The 18,701-nt window shown below is 47.7% G+C and overlaps 1 protein-coding gene across 1 annotated transcript in view; it reads left to right on the top strand.

Moving 5' to 3' along the window:
* The first annotated feature begins 2,664 nt into the window (after window positions 1-2,664).
* SORL1 (sortilin-related receptor, L(DLR class) A repeats containing) overlaps window positions 2,665-18,701 on the top strand; it is a 145,385-nt gene continuing 129,348 nt past the window's right edge. The window contains exons 1-3 of the mRNA XM_015421578.1: window positions 2,665-2,754; window positions 8,588-8,713; window positions 14,319-14,480. Coding sequence (XP_015277064.1) covers window positions 2,665-2,754; window positions 8,588-8,713; window positions 14,319-14,480 — 378 coding nt within the window. The remainder of the gene's footprint in view (window positions 2,755-8,587; window positions 8,714-14,318; window positions 14,481-18,701) is intronic.

Raw genomic sequence — 18,701 nt, 5'->3', positions numbered from 1 at the left:
AGTGGCCAGAAAGACCAGGTGCCATCAGGAGGTCCAGCAGTGGGGCCAGGACACCAGGAGCCCTCCCACTGTTGCCCCCCCGGCACCAAGAATACAGTCACATCAGAATACAGTCACACAAACCATAGCTAAGCTTCCTTAATTATGATTTAGTGCCATGTCTTAACCGAGCCTCTGTTTCTTCGATGAGGTACCCATGTTGTTGTAGATGCCGGGATGGAAAAGGCATTCTTTCTTGTCCAAGAGACATGGAGGAATGTCTCTTTTAGAAAGTGCCTCTGCATTTGTAAGTATGTAGATTAAAAATAACGAGCATTTAAAAAACACCCTGTCTGATTAATCTGGGACACTGCTCTTGGTATTTTTTTTTGTATTTTTTGCATGTGTGTACGCATGCGTGTGAGTGTGTGTGTACCTGGAAGTCATGGCGTCCTCTGATGACCGACCCCTCCTGGGGGCCTGGCGAATATTTAGAGAGGTGGCCGAATAAAGCCTCCCCCCGCCTCTGGACTGCTGGTATTCCAAGGAGGTCTCCCATCCAAGTACTTGACAGGGTCGGCCCTGCTTAGCTTCCGAGATGTAACAAGATCCGACTTCCGTGGGCTATCCAGGTCAGGACCCTGGGGCACTGTTTTCATTGATCCAGACATAGCTGATAGATTCACTGCAGTCCTGTGCATGGTTTCTTGGGAGTAATTGCCGTCTAACACAGTGGGATTTAGGTCTGTGTAAACATACATAGGTGTGTGCTATAAATAATGCCATATTCATTCATTCATTCATTCATTCATTCATTCATTCATTCATTTGAGGTAGTAACTAAGGTAAAAGGTCTGGGTAAAAGGTCTGCAATTGTTTGCCGCAGCGTAGCTCTGTACAACCTGGAGCTTGTTTGCAGCGCTTGGCGTGTTTCGTGTGCGTCAATACTAGAGTCTGTTTCTAAAGAGCAGATGGCAGTGTTAATGAAAATAAAAAAAGAATTCAACAGCAAGTGAAAATAAGCCAATCCTGCAGAAAATACGAGTGTTTTTGTGCTTAATGTTCCGTTGTTTCAAGAGTTCTTCACCATGATAAAACAAATAGGCATCAGATTGATTCATGGGTTATTATGTCTGTCCCATGATGTAGGCGCGCAGATTCTTCACGCAGTGTATCATTAACCTGTGGAACTCATTGCCACAGAGTGTAGTGACTGGACACTTGTGTTGAGGATCTTAAAAGAGGATTAGACAAATTACTAGATGGGTGGCTGCTATCAGTGTCCATGAGCCATGAGGGCGAGATGTAATCTCCATGTTCAAGGACAGTATACCTTGTTTGTGTGGGAGACCCCCACCAGGAGGGGGCTTTGGGCCTCCCTGAGGATTGGCCATTGTGTGAACCAGGATACTAGACTAGAAGAACCTTCATCTGGTCCAGGAAGGCTCTTATGTTTCTATGGCTGGGAGGGCAGGGAACCAGGAAGCTGAAGAAGTGGAATGAAATGGGAAGTGACTACCACCACCACCACAACCACCTCTTCCTCCTCCTCCTCCTCCTCCTCCACCACAACCACCTCTTCCTCCTCCTCCTCCTCTTTTGTTTTGTAAACAGTTGTTAACTGCTTGTGCAGAAAGCTCTTAAATTCATTAATACTCTATGCTGTCTTCAGATAATCAAGATGTCTAAAGCTGTTAACACTACACACACTTCTTTCAACTGACTGTAATGACATCCTATTTATACTAAAGCACCACCACCTCTTCTTCTTCTACTACTACTACTACCACCACCACAACCACCTCTTCTTCTTCTTCTTCTTCTTCTTCTTCTTCTTCTTCTTCTTCTTCTTCTTCTTCTTCTTCTTCTTCTTCTTCTTCTTCTTCTTCTTCTTCTTCTTCTTCTTCTTCTTCTTCTTCTTCTTCTTCTTCTTCTTCTTCTTCTTCTTCTTCTTCTTCTTCTTCTTCTTCTTCTTCTTCTTCTTCTTCTTCTTCTTCTTCTTCTTCTTCTTCTTCTTCTTCTTCTTCTTCTTCTTCTTCTTCTTCTTCTTCTTCTTCTTCTTCTTCTTCTTCTTCTTCTTCTTCTTCTTCTTCTTCTTCTTCTTCTTCTTCTTCTTCTTCTTCTTCTTCTTCTTCTTCTTCTTCTTCTTCTTCTTCTTCTTCTTCTTCTTCTTCTTCTTCTTCTTCTTCTTCTTCTTCTTCTTCTTCTTCTTCTTCTTCTTCTTCTTCTTCTTCTTCTTCTTCTTCTTCTTCTTCTTCTTCTTCTTCTTCTTCTTCTTCTTCTTCTTCTTCTTCTTCTTCTTCTTCTTCTTCTTCTTCTTCTTCTTCTTCTTCTTCTTCTTCTTCTTCTTCTTCTTCTTCTTCTTCTTCTTCTTCTTCTTCTTCTTCTTCTTCTTCTTCTTCTTCTTCTTCTTCTTCTTCTTCTTCTTCTTCCTCCTCCTCCTCCTCCTCCACCACCACCACCACCACCTTACCAAACAGAAGCTTCTGACTCACATGGCAGATGTATGCTTTCCTTTGTGAATAAGCATCTACCCTTTTCGCCACTCTCTGGTCGGCCTGCAGTAGCAAACTTTGCTCGGAGGAACGTTCTTTGCCACAACTATGCCATTTATTCTTAACATTTTCAAAATCTGTTTCTCTCCTGTTCCCCTTCCAGGTCAGCTTGAACGATTCACACAACCAGATGGTGGTTCACTGGGCCGGAGAGAAGAGTAACGTGATCGTGGCCCTGGCCAGAGACAGCTTAGCCTTGCTGGGACCCAAGCTGAGTGATGTAAGTGTGTGCAGGGGTGGTTTTGTTTGTGGGTTTGGGGGGAGGTGTGGGGAGAATCATCGACCGTACCCTTGAATCCAGTGGCTAACGGTTGTTCCTTTTTGCATTGAAAACTAGTGACTCAGTTCAGACATCTCGAAAACGGTGCTTTGTTTTACCTAGGGTTAGGTTTTGAACGCGCGATTCAGCTCACAGATGATCACTCGTGTCCTGGTTTTCTTCAATAAGTGCTCCTTTCATTTCCTTCGTGGATGCCTGTGGGGGGTGTAGCCAGGGAACAGGCCAGGATTAAAGCAGGATGTCTTACACGACACCCGTAGTTGAATGCATGAAGCTGCCTTATACTGAATCAGACCCTTGGTCCATCAAAGTCAGTATTGCCTACTCAGGCCGGCAGCTGCTCTTCGGGGTCTCAGGCTGAGGTCTTTCACATCACCTACCGACGGGTCCTTTTAACTGGGGATGCCGAGGATTGAACCTGACAGCCAGTTTGGTGTAGTGGTTAAGTGTGTGGACTCTAATCTGGGAGAACTGGGTTTGATTCCCCACTCCTCCCCTTGCAGCTGCTGGATGATCTTGGGCAAGCCATAGTTCTGTCAGAGCTGTTCTCTCAAGGACAGTCCTCGAAAGAGCTCTCTCGGCCCCACCTGCCTCACAGGGTGTCTGTTGTGGGGAGGGGAAGAGAAAGGAGATTGTGAGCCGCTCTGAGACTCCAAGTGAAGGGCGGGGTATAAATCCAATCTCCTCCTCCTCCTCCTCCTCCTCCTCCTCCTCTTCTTCTTCTTCATCATGCCAAGTAAATGCTCTACCACAGAGCCACAACCTCTCCCCTAAAGACCAACTGTGGTTAAGAAATCAACTTCAGATTCTGGTTGGATGGGCCCTAACTGACCGTTGTTTCTGGAACGGCCCACATTCAGACAGTCACACTAACCGTAGTTAGTTGAATTAAACCAGGGTTTTGTGCAGCGTCCGAACTAAGCCAGCCATAACACCTATTATATATGCAGCTCTTTCCATCCCAAAGTACTGCCTTTTTATTTATTTTTTCTAAAACGTTTTTATTTTGTTATTCGTCAAAGAAGAAAACAATAACTCATTTATAAGAAGATAACAACAAGCAAAACAGTAGTAACAACAATAACAACACAAGAAGTATTTGAATGGAAAGGTGGCATGTAAATGTGCTAAGTAAATATCACCATCACAGTAATCCTGAGAACAGCCATGCGAGGTGAGCCTGTAATTACCGATGTGGGAGCCAATGAGGAAAGGGTGTGCCTTGTCAAAGGCTGCCAGGTAGCATAGGTGAGACTGGAACAAGCCGTCTCCTGAATCACTGCTCACTCTCTTACATTGAAGCCATCCTGTCCAAAGTCACTCCAGTCTAAACCTGCTAAAATCAGTAGAAAAGAGCAAGAGTCCAGTAGCACCTTAAGTAGTGGTTAAGTGCGCGGACTCTAATCTGGGAGAGCCAGGTTTGATGCCCCACTCCTCCACTTGCAGCTGCTGGATGACCTTGGGCAAGCTGTAGTTCTGATAAGAGCTGTTCTTGAAAAAGAGCCGTTTCTGTCAGAACTCTCTCAGCCCCATCTACCTCACAGGGTGTCTGTTGTGGGGAGGGGAAGGGAAAGGAGTTTGTAGGCCGCTCTGAGACACCTTTGGGTTGTGAAGGGCGGGGTATAAATCCAATCTCTTTTCTTCTTCTTCTTCTTGACTGACAAAAATATGTGGCAGAGGAGGAGCTTTCATAAGCTCACTTCTTCAGATACCAAATGCTAAAATCAGTGGGCTTAGTATGGAAAAAGTCTTCACATTTATATTTATTTATTTATATTTGAATTTATATCTCAGGGCGGCTAACAAGGGCACCGTGTGCCGAGGTTAAAACAGTAAACACATAGTTTAAAAGCAATAAATTACAGTACAATACAATAACAAATTTACACACAGATTTAGACAATATGGGTAGATCTTAACTTCCATAACTACTTCCTAAGATCTTATCATCTAAGCTGTGCCCAGGCGCCTCGCTCCCCCCTTGGGGTGCCAGGCAAATGATGTTAATACGCTAGAGCATAGCGGGCAAAGGTGGAATTGTAGTGGTGGCGGCTCCTACTCAAAGGACTGGCAGAAGAGTTCCGTCTTGCAGGCCCTGTGGAACTGAGAGAGGTCCCGCAGGGCCCGGATCTCTTCCGGGAGCTCCTTCCACCAGGTAGGAGCCGCCACCGAAAATGCCCTGGTCCTGATCACCGCAAATTTAACGTCTCTCGAGCCTGGAATTTCCAGGAGATGACGCCCCCCCGACCGTAGTGCCCTTGGGGGAACATATGGAGAAAGGCGGTCCCTCAGGTAGGCTGGACCCTGGCCATAAAGGGCTTTAAAGGTGAAAACCAGCACTTTTAAGCGATCTGGTACGCTATTGGCAGCCAGTGCAGCGCTTTCAGCACAGGCCAAATGTGGTCCCTCATCGAGAGACCCATCAACAGCCTGGCCGCAGCATTCTGCACTAGCTGCAGCTTCCGGACTTGCGACAAAGGCAGCCCCATGTAGAGAGCGTTACAGTAGTCTAGCCTTGAGGTGACCGTCGCATGGATCACCGTGGCCAGGTCCTCACGGCTAAGGTAGGGGACAGACTGCCGAGTCAGCCAAAGATGGTAAAAGGCCGCCCTGGCAGTGGCTGCCACCTGGGCCTCCATCATTAAAGAGGCGTCCAGGCGCACCCCCAAACTCCTAACCTCTGACGCTGGCACCAAAGGCACCCCATCGAAGGTCGGGCGAGGGAGCCCCAGACCCGCGCCGATCCGACTCAGGCCCAGGACCACCGTCTTTGACGGGTTTAGTTTCAACCGGCTGAGCCTGAGCCAACCAGCCACAGCTTGTAACGCCCGGTGCTCTGTTCGTGACTATGCTACGTCCCCCTCCTGATAGAGTGTTCTGATTCTGTTTAGTGTGTTTCTGTTATTGCACAGAGGTTTCCCATGAAACCAGAGGGGTCAATAATGTATTGGTGCTGCTATAGTTGTGTATTCCGTCTTCTTTAAGAGTTTGTTCCCAGCATTCTCTAGGAGTGTCTCCAGTGAGCACCTCCTTGCCCTTCCCCATAGCAACCAGGTACCCTGCTGCATCGTGGGATACAGTCCCAAGATGCATGGATGTTAGTGATGCTTGCCAAGGTGTCGAATTAGAGGAAGATGTAGGGAGAGGAATTCTTTAAGGAGTTTATGCTGCAGGCTTTTGATACAAATATCTTAGATTTGCCTTGCTGGTCTTTTGTAAGGCATGCCCATTGGTTTTCCTTAAGAGGATGTTGACTAACTGCAGGCAGAATATTTCTGGGGTTTTGTTTTGCTTTTTGGGTTTTTTGTGTGGAATAACAGTGCCCACTTTTTGCAGTGTGTTAGATTTTGTTTTTGATTTGTTTTATTCATGTGTTATGTGGGCCTCCTTGGGGTGGGGGGAAGGGAGGGGGTACAAGTACTTCCATCAGTATCCATAAAGATGTCAACACTGCTTCCGTTTGCTGTTTTGTGATCCCGTGTATAGTTTACTGCTGCCTTCAGATAATGTTAAGGTATTTTCTCGCTGAATTTTTTTTTTACTGCTTCCAATTGGCTTTGCTGCTTTTAGTGTTCTGCGCTAATAATGGATTTATTTTTTGGTTTTTATTGGTTCGCTTTCCTGAAATTGCATTTTCGTTCCTTCTCACATATCCTCACTCCACAACATCCTGAGTGCTCCTTTGGAGTTGGAAGGTAGATAGAATTTGGGCAAGTCGGCTCATTGTTTGAGCTTGTGATAAAGGGATAGATAGGTTGCCTGACAGTCGCTTTACGTATTCGGTTGACAAATGACATCTCCGGTAGAAACACGTTTAGCAGATCAGTATAATAAAGATTCAGGAACACGGAAGTTTCACTTCTTTATCGCCTATCCATGGAATTTAAATCAGTAGCTCTTTAAGGGGGAACCTCCTGGTTGGATCCAAACCAGGTTGGATCCATTGAGGAGGAGAAGGAGGAGATTGGATTTATATCCCGCCCTTCACTCGCAGAGCAGCTTGCAAACTCCTTTCACTTCCCCTCCCCACAACAGACACCCTGTGAGGTAGGTGGGGCTGAGAGAGTTCTTTCCAGAACTGTCCTTGAGAGAACAGCTCTTGAGAGAACTACGGCTTGCCCAAGGGCATCCAGCAGGTGCAAGTGGAGGAGTGGGGAATCAAACCCGGTTCTCCCAGATTAGAGTCCGCGCACTTAACCGCTACACCAAACTGGCTTGATCCAGCATGGCTTCTCTTATGTTCTTACATTTTTGAGTCTGCCTCACTATAAATTGTCAAGAATGGCATGGGCTGAATACCGAAGAACCCTCAAAACCTTTGTGCTGTTGCTTTGGGAGCAAGTGTCTTTGATGTCGCATTGTGGAACTGCCTTGTAAGTAATTAGCTGGTAGCGGGGGAATTCACACTCCTTGTTCTGTTAGCCCTCTGTCCTCCAACTTACCTCTACCACTACCGAGCCGAGCTGCTGCTATAGTCTGGACTCTTTCCTAAGAAATAATCAAGATGCTGTCATGGGTGGCTTCCCGCTTAAGAGGGCAGCTGCCATAGCCCTGCGATGTAGAAACCCAGTGCAGCGCTATGGCCTGTTGCAGTGTTGTAGTACCCTTCTGTCCTTTAAAGAAACAGGATTCTTAGCGTCTGCTTTTTAAAAAGATGGTGTAATGCATGGGTCCCTAACCTTTTCGAGCCTGCAGGCACCTTTGGAATTCTGTGACAGAGGGCGGTGGGCTAAACCACAGCCAGCCACAAAACGTCAAGGAATGAAGCCGTGCATAACTTTAATAGTAGCACGTCAACATTTCGGGCAGAAGCTCTGCGTAATGGGATGCCTTTTAAAATGAACATTTAAATTTTTTTATTGAGATAGAAGTCAAGCTTAAACAGTAAAACCTTAAAATTCTAAAACTTTAAAACATTCATGGTCTATGGCCTCGGCCACACGGGCAGGAAAATGCGGGGGGGAGGCATGGCTGTTTGCCCCGGAGCAAACTAACGCGCGACTGCGTGATCAGGCTTCGGGTTGAGGTCCTGTCGAGCTCCCGTGGTTAGGGGGGAGGTGCTGATCACACAAGCGGCAAAGAAGCGGAGCGGTGCAGCAAACGGGGTTGTGTTTTGTTTTTAAAACTTAAATGTGCGCATGCTTTGTTGGGTGCTTGTGCGCATCCGTGGAGACTTGGGGAAAAAAACCCCTTTTTGCGAGGGGACATGGGCAGGCGCCGGAACTACCACCGGAAACGTGATCAGACGCCTGCCCTTGCCCCATGGTTTCCAGAAACTAGTACCTCCGAGGCACTAGTTTTTTACCCCGCATCTTCCGCGGGAAGCCTCGGGTGCGCCACGGGAGCTCTACGCTTCCCAGATGTGGCGGTGAGATTGCACCCGGAAAATCTGCCTATCTTCCATCTCTCTAGCGTGCCTAATGCTCTGTGTGACCGGGGCCTTTGTATGGTATATGGTCATAGATATCGTTATTATCTTCCAATAAGTGTACAATGAACACATTTTTGAAACTATTTATCCTATCCTTCACACATTAAGATCCATAAAACTCACCTATCAAAGTTGCAAGATTACCAACAAAGGTAAATGAAAATGAACATATTATTTAAAATGTTTTCCAGCAGACGCACAGCTTGCCGTCAGCCACACAGTGAAGATCCTTGTATCGTGGTAGCCATTGCCGTCGAAGCAGTTTTTTAAACATCTGGACGTGTTGGGGACCCCCGAGAAACCAGCTGCTTGATTTATAATGCTGCCCTCTTTCCTTGCTAGGTTTATGTGTCCTACGATTACGGGAAAACATTTAAGAAGATATCGGACAGATTCAGTTTTGGCCCAGGGAACAACAGCCAAGTGGTGATTACTCAGTTCTACCACAGCCCGGCCGACAACAAAAGGGTAAGAAACGGAAATGCTCGAATGAGTAAACAAAGGATTTATGTCCTAGTTTGAAGTAAAGGGCGCTTTGAATGTTTGCCAGATCCAATTTGGGGGTTGACGTGTTTTGGCACACGAGGAATCTTTCCTTTAAAAAGTATTTGTGATTGTGTGAATGTTCGCAGTGGTTCGGTACAGAATTTTCCCATGGTGGCGTCTGCTGCCTTTTTGATCCTAGTCGCCCCCGGTGAACTGGCCCAATCAGGGATCATCTGGTGAGTGAGATGATGTCATACCGCTGCGTCCAATGTGGTAATGTCACGTAACACTGGTAAACAAAAATCATAACCAGGCAATCAATCAATCAATACTTTATTTACAGTCCATGACCAGAATACATATCAGTAAGGAAAAATAAAATTAAAATGACCATATAAAAATTAAGGTTTGCAAATATAGAAGTGTATAATTAAACAAAGATTTCTCGACATCGAAAGGCAAGAATTTATGGAACGCGCAGCCAGCAGATGCTCCCCAAGCAGGTTGGGGACTTTGACCCGGGCTCTACTGCGAAGTATCTGTCAAGTTTAACAGCTCCACATCATCACAGAGCATACATGCTTGCACGCTTTAATGTTCTGCCATCAGAGGTGCGTTTAGGGAGGTACCGCCAGATACCATATATAGACAGACTTTGCCCTTGTTCTCTAAAAGATATAGAATCCACTACACACACCATACTTCATTGCCCCCTCTATAGGGATATCCGATCTCGTTTTATTACTCCACTTCTAGAGGGTAAGAGCTGGCACTCTGAGGACTCAAGTGTTCACTTTCTTCTGTTTAATTCTAATTGCGAAATAATGGAGGCTGTTGCACAATTTTTATATTATGCAATCAGAAGACGAGGCTTGAATAGCCAAATGCAGGTGACTGATGCATCTTAGTATTTCCCCGTATTTCCACGACGTTTTGTGCTTTCATGCCAATAAAGGTTTTGGGTGTGTGTGTAGACGTGTATAAAAGTAAATTAAAACTAATACTAATAGAAATACAGTCGTTTCTAACATTGAAATTATAATATAGAATACAATTAGCTACTATCTTCCACATTAAGTTGGGAAATATATATGGGAAATCGCTTGGGAGCAGATTTTAGCAACTTTCCGGGTGATCTCTATGCTCACATCAGAGAGAAGTGTGTTACTGATCCCAGAATCGGAGGTGTCAGGACAGAGCTCAAGTAACGGGGAGATAAGGGCAGTACGATTTTCATTGTAAAATGAACAGCGAAGAAAGACCTTGACTCTATCTCACCACTGTTACAAGGGCAAAAGCTCTCAGACCAGGCAATTTTGTTATATCTGCCCTCAATAACCGAAGATGGCAAAGCTGAAAATCTATTCGTCAGATTTGGGTAGGTCAGTAACAGCTGTTGAGTCGGAGGGCGATGCAAATGAACAGGTGACCAATTTCACAAGGAGGGTTTCAAAACGGCTTTGGCGTTACCTGTGAAAAAACTAGTAATTTTGGCTGAGGCCTTGGTTTAAATGCCTCTTGAAAGCACTCTCTCTTTGGGGGTCAGAGAGACGTCATAAACACACAGCTACTGCTGAAAATAGATGTCAAGTATAGAGTTCTTCCCTCCCACTCTATAATCTCCTAGTTTAATTTACTTGGTGTTGTAGTGTCACGATTCTGTTTTCCGGGTAGCGTTGGGAGTGAAATCCTTACCACAATGACACCAGAAATAAGGTTCCCTCTAAGCTTGTGAGCAAAAATCTCTACTTTGTGAGCTACTGGCATAAAAGCTGTGAGCAAGTGATTTGGCTGCTACATAAATTAGTTTGCTCTGGAGCCATCCTTCCTGAGCGAAGACAAAAACGTGTGAGCCGGAGGCTGAAAAACTGTGAGCTAGCTCACACTAACTCATCTTAGAGGGGTACACTGTCTACTACATTTCAGTAACTAGATGTAATGGAGATAGATCAAGATGGGTAGCCGTGTTTGTCATCTGTAGCAGTAGAAAAGAGGAAGAATGCAGGAGCACCTTAAAGACTAACAAAAATTTTGGCAGAGTATGAGCTTTCATGGGTCACTACACACAGCTTCTATTTTGGGCAGCAGCTGTGTGTTTCTTTGTACTGTGTAATTCTACCCTGGAATAAGCCTACTGTAGGTGATGTTGGGGAGCAGGGCAGGGGAAACCCTTACCCTAATGGCACCAGAAATAACGTCTACTAGATTTCAGTATTAGAAGTAATGGGGAAGGAAGTGCTACGTGCAGCTTCCATTTTTGGCAGCAGCTACGTGTTTCTTTGTATTACGCAATTCCATCCTGAAATAAGGCTGCTGTAGGTTAAGATGCTGAGCTGCAGACCGGAAGGTCTGTAGTTCGAGACCCGAGTGCCGCGTGACAGAGTGAACTCCCGTCTCTAATTCCAGCTCCTGCCAACCTAGCAGTTCGAAAGCAAGAAATTGCAAGTGGATAAATAGGTACCACTTCTGTGGGAAGGTAACAGCGTTCCGTGTGCGTCGGCGCTTAGTCATGCTGGCCACATGACCACAGAGAAGTCTTCAGACAACGCTGGCTCTTTGGCTTGGAAACGGAGATGAGTACCGCCCCCTAGAGTCAGATTCGACTGGCTTTCGAGGAAGGGAAACCTTTACCTTTACCTAGGTGATACTGGTTTTGTGTCGAAACTGTCACTTAATATTACCTCTTCACAGACCTCTGTCAATCTTTATTTCATGACTTGGTTTCAGTCGCAGAGTGCCCGATGATGTATATTTGCAGCCAGCCGGGGAAGCCTGTGGATAGCTTAAGCCGGCAACACAGTGTGAGCCCTGGTAAATAAGCAGCTGTTCATTTAATATTAAAGAAGATGCACAGCAGAGGGTGAATATTTGTCTCCTGGGGATGATGCATTTGATCAAGAAAATTGACAGAGCAGCATCCAAGGGTGGGGGGGGGGGGGGGGGAGGTCTGAGAAGCAGAACCAAGTATTGATGCTGCCCCCCCCCCCCGCTTCTTTCACAGAAATAGATGCCAGGTGATTTTCTGCTCTCTGAATCCCTCAAGATGGAAGCCACTGGAAAGCGATTTCCATATTCTGTCTTGGGTTGTGAGTAGGGATGTGCATTCGGTTCATCTGAACCAAATGCACCCCCGAAAATGGCCCATTCGGACACCTTTCGGGTTTGCCGCCGAATTGCTGCCATTCGGCCCCATTATATCCTATGGGCCATTGAAGTCAATGGCGAAAACACAGGGTATATTCTGGGGGCTGGTGGGGAAGGGGGTTTGAGGGAGAGGCTCCAAATTTGCAGGGTAGCTGCTGGAGCCTCTCCCCACAGAAACCCCCAAGTCCCAAAGACATTGGACCAGTGGATCCAATGCTATGGGCACCCAAACAGGCTGCTCCCATTCCCTCCATTGTTTCCAATGGGGAAACCTAACACAGCCAGCAGACTGAGGGGTGACATGATAGAGGTTTACAAGATTATGCATGGGATAGAGCAGGTAGAGAAAGAAGTACTTTTCTTCCTTTCTTACACTACAAGAACTCATGGTCACTCAATGCAATTGCTGAGCAGTCGGGTTTAGAACAGATAAAAGGAAGTACTTCTTCCCCCAAAGAGTGGGGGTCCAATTGTACGGGCCCCCAAACAGGTTGCCCTATCCCCCCCATTGTTCTCTATGGTGGGAAAAAAGTAACTTTTCCCCCCACCATAGAGAACAATGGAGGGAGGAGGAGGAGGAGGAGGAAGAAGAGATTGGATTTGTACCCCGCCCTTCACTTGGAGTCTCAGAGTGGCTTCCAAACTCCTTCCCCTTCCCCTCCCCACAACAGACACCCTGTGAGGTGGGTGGGGCTGAGAGAGCTCTTGACACAAACTGCTCTTTTTCAAGGACAGCTGTGCCAGAGCTTGTGACTGACCCAAGGTCACATCAGCAGGTGCAAGTGGAGGAGTGGGGAATCAAACCCGGTTCTCCCAGATTGGAGTCCGCACACTTAACCACTACACCAAACTGGATAGGGGCAACCTGTTTGAGGGCCCATAGAATTGGACTCCCTGGTCCAATGTTCTTCAGACATGGTTTGTATCTTGGGGAGAGGCTCCAGCAGCTACCCTGTTAGTTTGGAGCCTTTCTCTCAAACCCCCTCCCCTCCAACCCCCAGAATATACCCTATGTTTTCGCCATTGACTTCAATGGCCCATAGGATATAATGGGGCTGAAACTGACATTCTGCTGGCCCAAAGACTCTTGAATGGGCTCCTACTGCCGAAATTGACATGCAGGAGTCTTTATGCCAGCTGAAATTGATTCTGCCCGATTCTCTGTTTTCCAGCCTTTTTCAAAGAACGCTTTCTCCTCGTGGATCTTGGGAAGACTATCAATTCTTTCTCAGTTAGAAGGTTGAGGACCAACTTGGCTACCACCAAGTCTTCCCCAGATAATAATACTTTTTCAATTCCCGTAGCACTTTCTGTGCTCGAAGAGGTCCACAGACATGCTCTTGCGGTCCACACAAAAACCTTTGAAGTCAGACCAATATTATTACCTCTGCATAATAGAGCATGATTTGACCTGGATGGCCCAGGCTAGCCCAGTCTCACTAGATCTCAGAAGCTAAGCAGGGTCGGCCCTGGTTAGTATTTGGATGGGAGACCACCAAGAACGTCCAAGGTCATGATGCAGAGGCAGGCAATGGCAGACCACCTTTGAACGTCTCTTGTCTTGAAAACCCCGTAAGTCTACTGCAACTTGACCGCACTTTATACACATGCATGCAATAGAGCCTGGAATGTTTTCCAGGGCATGCTGTCAATTCAAGCCCAGCAATGCTGAGAATCAGTAGATCTAGCTGGTGGCCCATGTCCTGTGGGTTTATGTGGGTGCCTGCTGGGCACTGTGCCCCTGAAACCCAGACGGGTGACGTTGTTGGCCCCCGTGCTGTGAGTGGGAAGTAATCTATGAAGGAAGATGTTCTGTATACATTTTTTTTTAAAATGCACAGCCTGTAGGAATCCTTCGCTAGGAGATCTGTGCTGCACATTGAAAATCTGCAGATCATGGTAATGCGAACAGGCAAAAAACTTAACGGGGGGAGAAAAAAGTCTTTGCCCCGTCTTCCGCTCCTTGCATCTTTCCTATCCTTTTAAAAAAATTATTTCCCATTGTGGAAGGGGGAAAAAGCGGGGGGGGAGAAGCAAGGGGGGAAAACTTAAAAACAGAAACTCAAAAAGTCTGAAAAAAGTAAAAAAGTAGGGAAATAGAGGGGGGGGGGGAAACTTAAAATCAGCAACTCAAAAAAGTCTGAAAAAAGTAAAAAAGTAGGGAAATAGAACAGTGGTGGCACATCTACACATCATAAGTTTCTCTAAACGGTTTCCAAATATCTCAAAATAAGTCCGTATGCAGTTGCCATCTGTACGTCCAAATACCGGGAAGAGTTCCAAGGCGCTCAATCTGTAGATTTACCAGAGGTGGTCTTTTATCATTCCAGTGCACATCTTTTCCATCCTGCACCATTCTGCAAAGATCTGTCTGCTAATTTGTGGCGGCCGAGTGAATTTTCCCTTTCTCTTCCCTGCTCTCTCTTTCTCTCCCCTTCTCCAGTATATCTTCATCAACGCCTCCACCCAGTACCTCTGGCTCACCACGGACTTCTGCAACACCATCCAGGGCTTCTCAGTCCCGTTCAGAGCGGCGGATCTGCTGCTGCACAGCCAGATTCCAGACTTGGTCTTGGGCTTTGACAGGTCCCACCCCAACAAACAGGTGAGTGGCTCTTTAGGGACGCAACCGCCGAATGTTCATTTGGTGCTGTTTTGTTGATGGAAGCAGCACAATGCCAAGAGGCTTCTTTGTGAAAGCGGATGGGTAACCGCTTCCTATCTGTTCCATAACACACTCCTTATAATGAATCCGACCATCGGGTGCATCGAGGTCGGTATTGTCTGCTCAGACTGGCCGGAGCTCTCCAGGGTCTCCAGTGGAGCTCTTTCACACCACTTACTTACCATAGAAGAAGAAGAGAAGAGAAGAGATTGGATTTATACCCCGCCCTTCACTTGGAGTCTCAGAGCGGCTTACCATCTCCTTCCCCTCCCCACAACAGACACCCTGTGAGGCAGGTGGGGCTGAGAGAGCTCTGACACAAACTGCTCTTTTTCAAGGACACCTCTGACAGAACTATGGCTTGTCCAAGGTCATCCAGCCAGGTGCAAGTGGAGGAGTGGGGAATCAGACCCGGTTCTCCCAGATTAGAGTCCGCACACTTAACCACTACACCAAACTGGCTCATAGATGGGATCATAGAATCACAGAGTTGGAGGAAGCCATAGAGGTCATCTAGTCCAACTCCCTGCTCCATGCAGGATCAGCCTAGAGCATCTCTGATAAGTGTTTGTCCAGCCGCTGCTTAAAGACTGCCAGCGAGGGGGAGCTCACTACCTTCCTAGACAGCTGATTCCACTGTGGCACAACTCTGACTGTCAAAAAGTTTCTCCTAAGATCCAGTGGGTACCTTCCCACCCTTAATTTAAACCCATTCTTGCGAGTCCTCTCCTCTGCTGCCAACAGGATCAGCTCCCTGCCCTCCTCTGAGTGACAGCCCTTCAAATACTTCAAGAGAGCAATCATGTGTCCCCCACCCCACCCTCCTCTTCTCCAGACTGAACATCCCCAAGTCCCTCAGCCTTTCCTCACAGGGCTGGGTCTCCAGGCCCCTGATCATCCTCGCCGCTCTGCTCTGCACCCGCTCCATTCTGTCCACTTCCTTTTTGAAGTGAGGCCTCCAGTTGAACCTGGGACCTTCCGCATGCCAAGCAGATGCTCCGCCACTTTGCCACAGCCTCCCATTTAGGCTGCCTTCTATTGAATCAGACTCTTGGGCCATCAGGGCCAGTATTTTCTACTCAGAGCAGCAGCAGCCCTCCAAGGTCTCAGGCTGAGGTGTTTCACATGACCTCCTGCCTGGTCCTTTTAAACTGGAAATGCTGGCGGTCAATGCAGGGCCGGCTCGCTCACTAGGCGAACTAGGTGTTCGCCTAGAACACGCTGGCCCTTAGGGGCGCCAAACTGCCCCCACCAAAAGCCCCCCCACCATTGCCCAATCGATCGGCCATCGGTTCGCAACTGGGCCTCAGCCAGTGGGCTACTGTAGAATGGAGGGGCCGCCGGGGCCTTCGCTGGCCAGGCCTTCTCCCTCTTTTGTTTCAGGCCAGTTCAGCCTTGCCGCCAGAGGTGTTGGTCATCCACCTAGGGGGTAATGACTTCGGATTCATGAAGGGGAAGGCCCTTGTGTTACAGGCCAGGGAGGACCTGGAGCGCATTAAGCGCCGTTGGCCAGACACAACAATTCTTTAGTCGGCCATGATTTCACGCCGGGTTTGGCGTGACGCTTTGGACCCTAGGGGGATCGAGGGGGCTCGGCGTAGAGCCAATAGAGAATTTTATAAAATGTTGAAGGTTGGTTTGGGCCACTTTTTGCCTCATCCCCAGATTCGACTTGATTTTCCAGATCTGTACAGAGGGGATGGTGTGCACCTTTCCGAGAAGGGAAATTACATCTTCCTTCAGGACTTACGGCAAGGGCTTAGGTTACTCCTAGGTGTTTGAGTGGGCGCATGGGCCTAAGCAGAGGCTTGGCCCTTGCGGTGGCAGAATTAGGTTAAATAATACAGTTCAGCGGCCGCAAGCACCATTTAATAACCCCGGGTGGGGGTAAAGGGGTCTGCCAGTTTGGTGTAGTGGTTAAGTGTGCGGACTTAAGTGTGTGCGGGAGAACCGGGTTTCATTCCCCACTCCTCCACTTGCACCTGCTGATGTGACCTTGGGTCAGTCACAAGCTCTGGCACAGCTGTTCCTGAAAGAGCAGTTTGTGTCAGAGTTCTCTCAGCCCCACCCACCTCACAGAGGGTGTCTGTTGTGGGGAGGGGAAGGGAAAGGAGTTTGTAAGCCGCTCTGAGACTCCAAGTGAAGGGCGGGGTATAAATCCAATCTCTTCTTCTTCTTCTTCTTAGAGGGAACACTGCTGGCGGTTGAACCTGGGACCTTCTGCATGCCGAGCAGAGGCTCTACCATTGAGCCACAGCCCGTCTTTGTGGGTCTCAACTGACTCCCCCAAATGCAAAAGTTCCTAGAGTAGAGTAGTAGTAGTAGTAAAACACAGAAACTCACAGACAAGGGAGGGGTTTTCTGCATCTTTTGGGGATTCCACAGGTATGCAGAAACTTTATAAATGATCCAAAGCAAAACAGAAAGACTGCTCCGAACTGCCTGATGAGAACTGAGCCTGCTGTACGAGGCACGGAACGCCAAGCACAACGGTGCTCAAGCCGCTCAGCCATTTGGTTTGGGAAGCTGTTTGCCTGTCTTAAAACAGTCCAAACATGTTCAGTTGTACAAAAAAACCACCCCCAACTGTGCATGCTTGCCTATCGTTTGGGAGGAAGCTGTATGAAAATGAATAATATTGTGACAGTGGGACAGAAGGTAAGCCGTGTGAAACATCACGGTGGAGAATGAGACACACAGCTGCCATTTTCAGCGGCAGCCACGCGTTTTGGATAATGTCGTTCCAGCCAGGGATGAGTGGTGGAGGAGCCTTCGCTCACTCTTGGAACACGCGTGCGCTTCTGCACGCAGTGGAGCGAATTGTCCGATAGGCAGTGGCAATTTCTGTGAACCTTTCAGACTCTTAACGCTTGCTTGGCTTTGGTGTGTGTGTGTAGAAACAAGGCCTCTGGCAACTCCGCTTCTCCTCTGTCCAACCTCATTGTGAGCCGGGCCGTTAAAATAAGAAAGTAGGCCAACTGCTTTCCAGCAAGAAGCGTGCCTTTGTCCCTCTCTAGGCCGGGTCGCTGTTCGCATTATTCTCACGCCGGCGCTTGAATGGAGAAGGAACGGAGAGGCTAAGAAACACCAGACAGTTAGCAGACGGGGCTGGCTCCCCGTTTGGCAGAGATGCCGGTGTTTGTCTTGGATGGTCACATACCAGCACAGTGTGTGTGTGTGGGAGGGGGGGGTTCCCCACAGTTTGGATATTTGTTGTGTCATAACTGTTGGATGGTTTTTTTGCTGTAGTGGTAGAAGGAAGTGGAGATAATTTCTCAGCTTTCGTGCCCAGCCTCCTTCGTAGCATTTAAATCTGCACATTCTCCACAGCAACAGCAGAGAGAAGGAATGATTAGAATTATAAGACAGAATTATTGTTATTAGCTTCCTGAGGAAGCTCCTACTTAAGAAGAAGAAGAAGAGATTGGATTTATATTCCGCCCTTTACTACCCGAAGGAGTCCCGGAGCGGCTTACAAACTCCTTTCCCTTCCCCTCCCCACAACAGACACCCTGTGAGGTAGGAATGAATGAAATGATCCCTGGTCAAAGGCAATTTCAGACGTTGGTGGGAAGGGGCTATGGATCTGTGGAGGACATTGCACGCAAATGATCTCAGCATCTTTCAGACCCTGGTCTTCTTCGTTATAGGGTCTCAGGTAGAAGCTGGTGGGAAGGGCCTTTCTCTGCCTGGGACCCTGGGGAGATGATGTCAGAGTCGACAAATAGTGAGATAGATGGCCAGACTCAGGAAAAGATAGCGTCACACGTTCAAATGAAAGGTTACCCAGGGAGGCTCAGTGCCTTAACCCCACATTCCGTGCTCACTTTCTAATATCCACCACTGTCATTCCAATGTGGGTCATTGGTTTTGTTGCCAACCTCCATGTCAGGCCTGGGGACCTCCCAGAATTAGAACTCATATTCAGATGACCAGGGTTTTTTTTGGTAGAAAAAGCCCAGTGGGAACTCATTAGCATATTAGGCCATACCCCATGACAGCACAGCTCATTAGCCTATTAGGCCACACCCCATGCCTTCCCTTGGCTTGCCCGGGCACCCCGTGCCTGCGGGGAGCCCAGGCAAGCTGGCCCTTGGACAGGCCGGGGAGGCATTTAAATGCCTCCCCGATCCTTCCAGACCCCCCCCCCGGCTGGCCCGC

The sequence above is a fragment of the Gekko japonicus genome, unplaced genomic scaffold (assembly GCF_001447785.1).
Source record: "Gekko japonicus isolate JY-2015 unplaced genomic scaffold, Gekko_japonicus_V1.1 scaffold1542, whole genome shotgun sequence".
In the NCBI taxonomy this organism is placed as follows: domain Eukaryota; kingdom Metazoa; phylum Chordata; class Lepidosauria; order Squamata; family Gekkonidae; genus Gekko; species Gekko japonicus.
The sequence above is the reverse complement of the archived record's forward strand: the minus strand, read 5'-3'. Positions and strand labels throughout refer to the sequence as shown.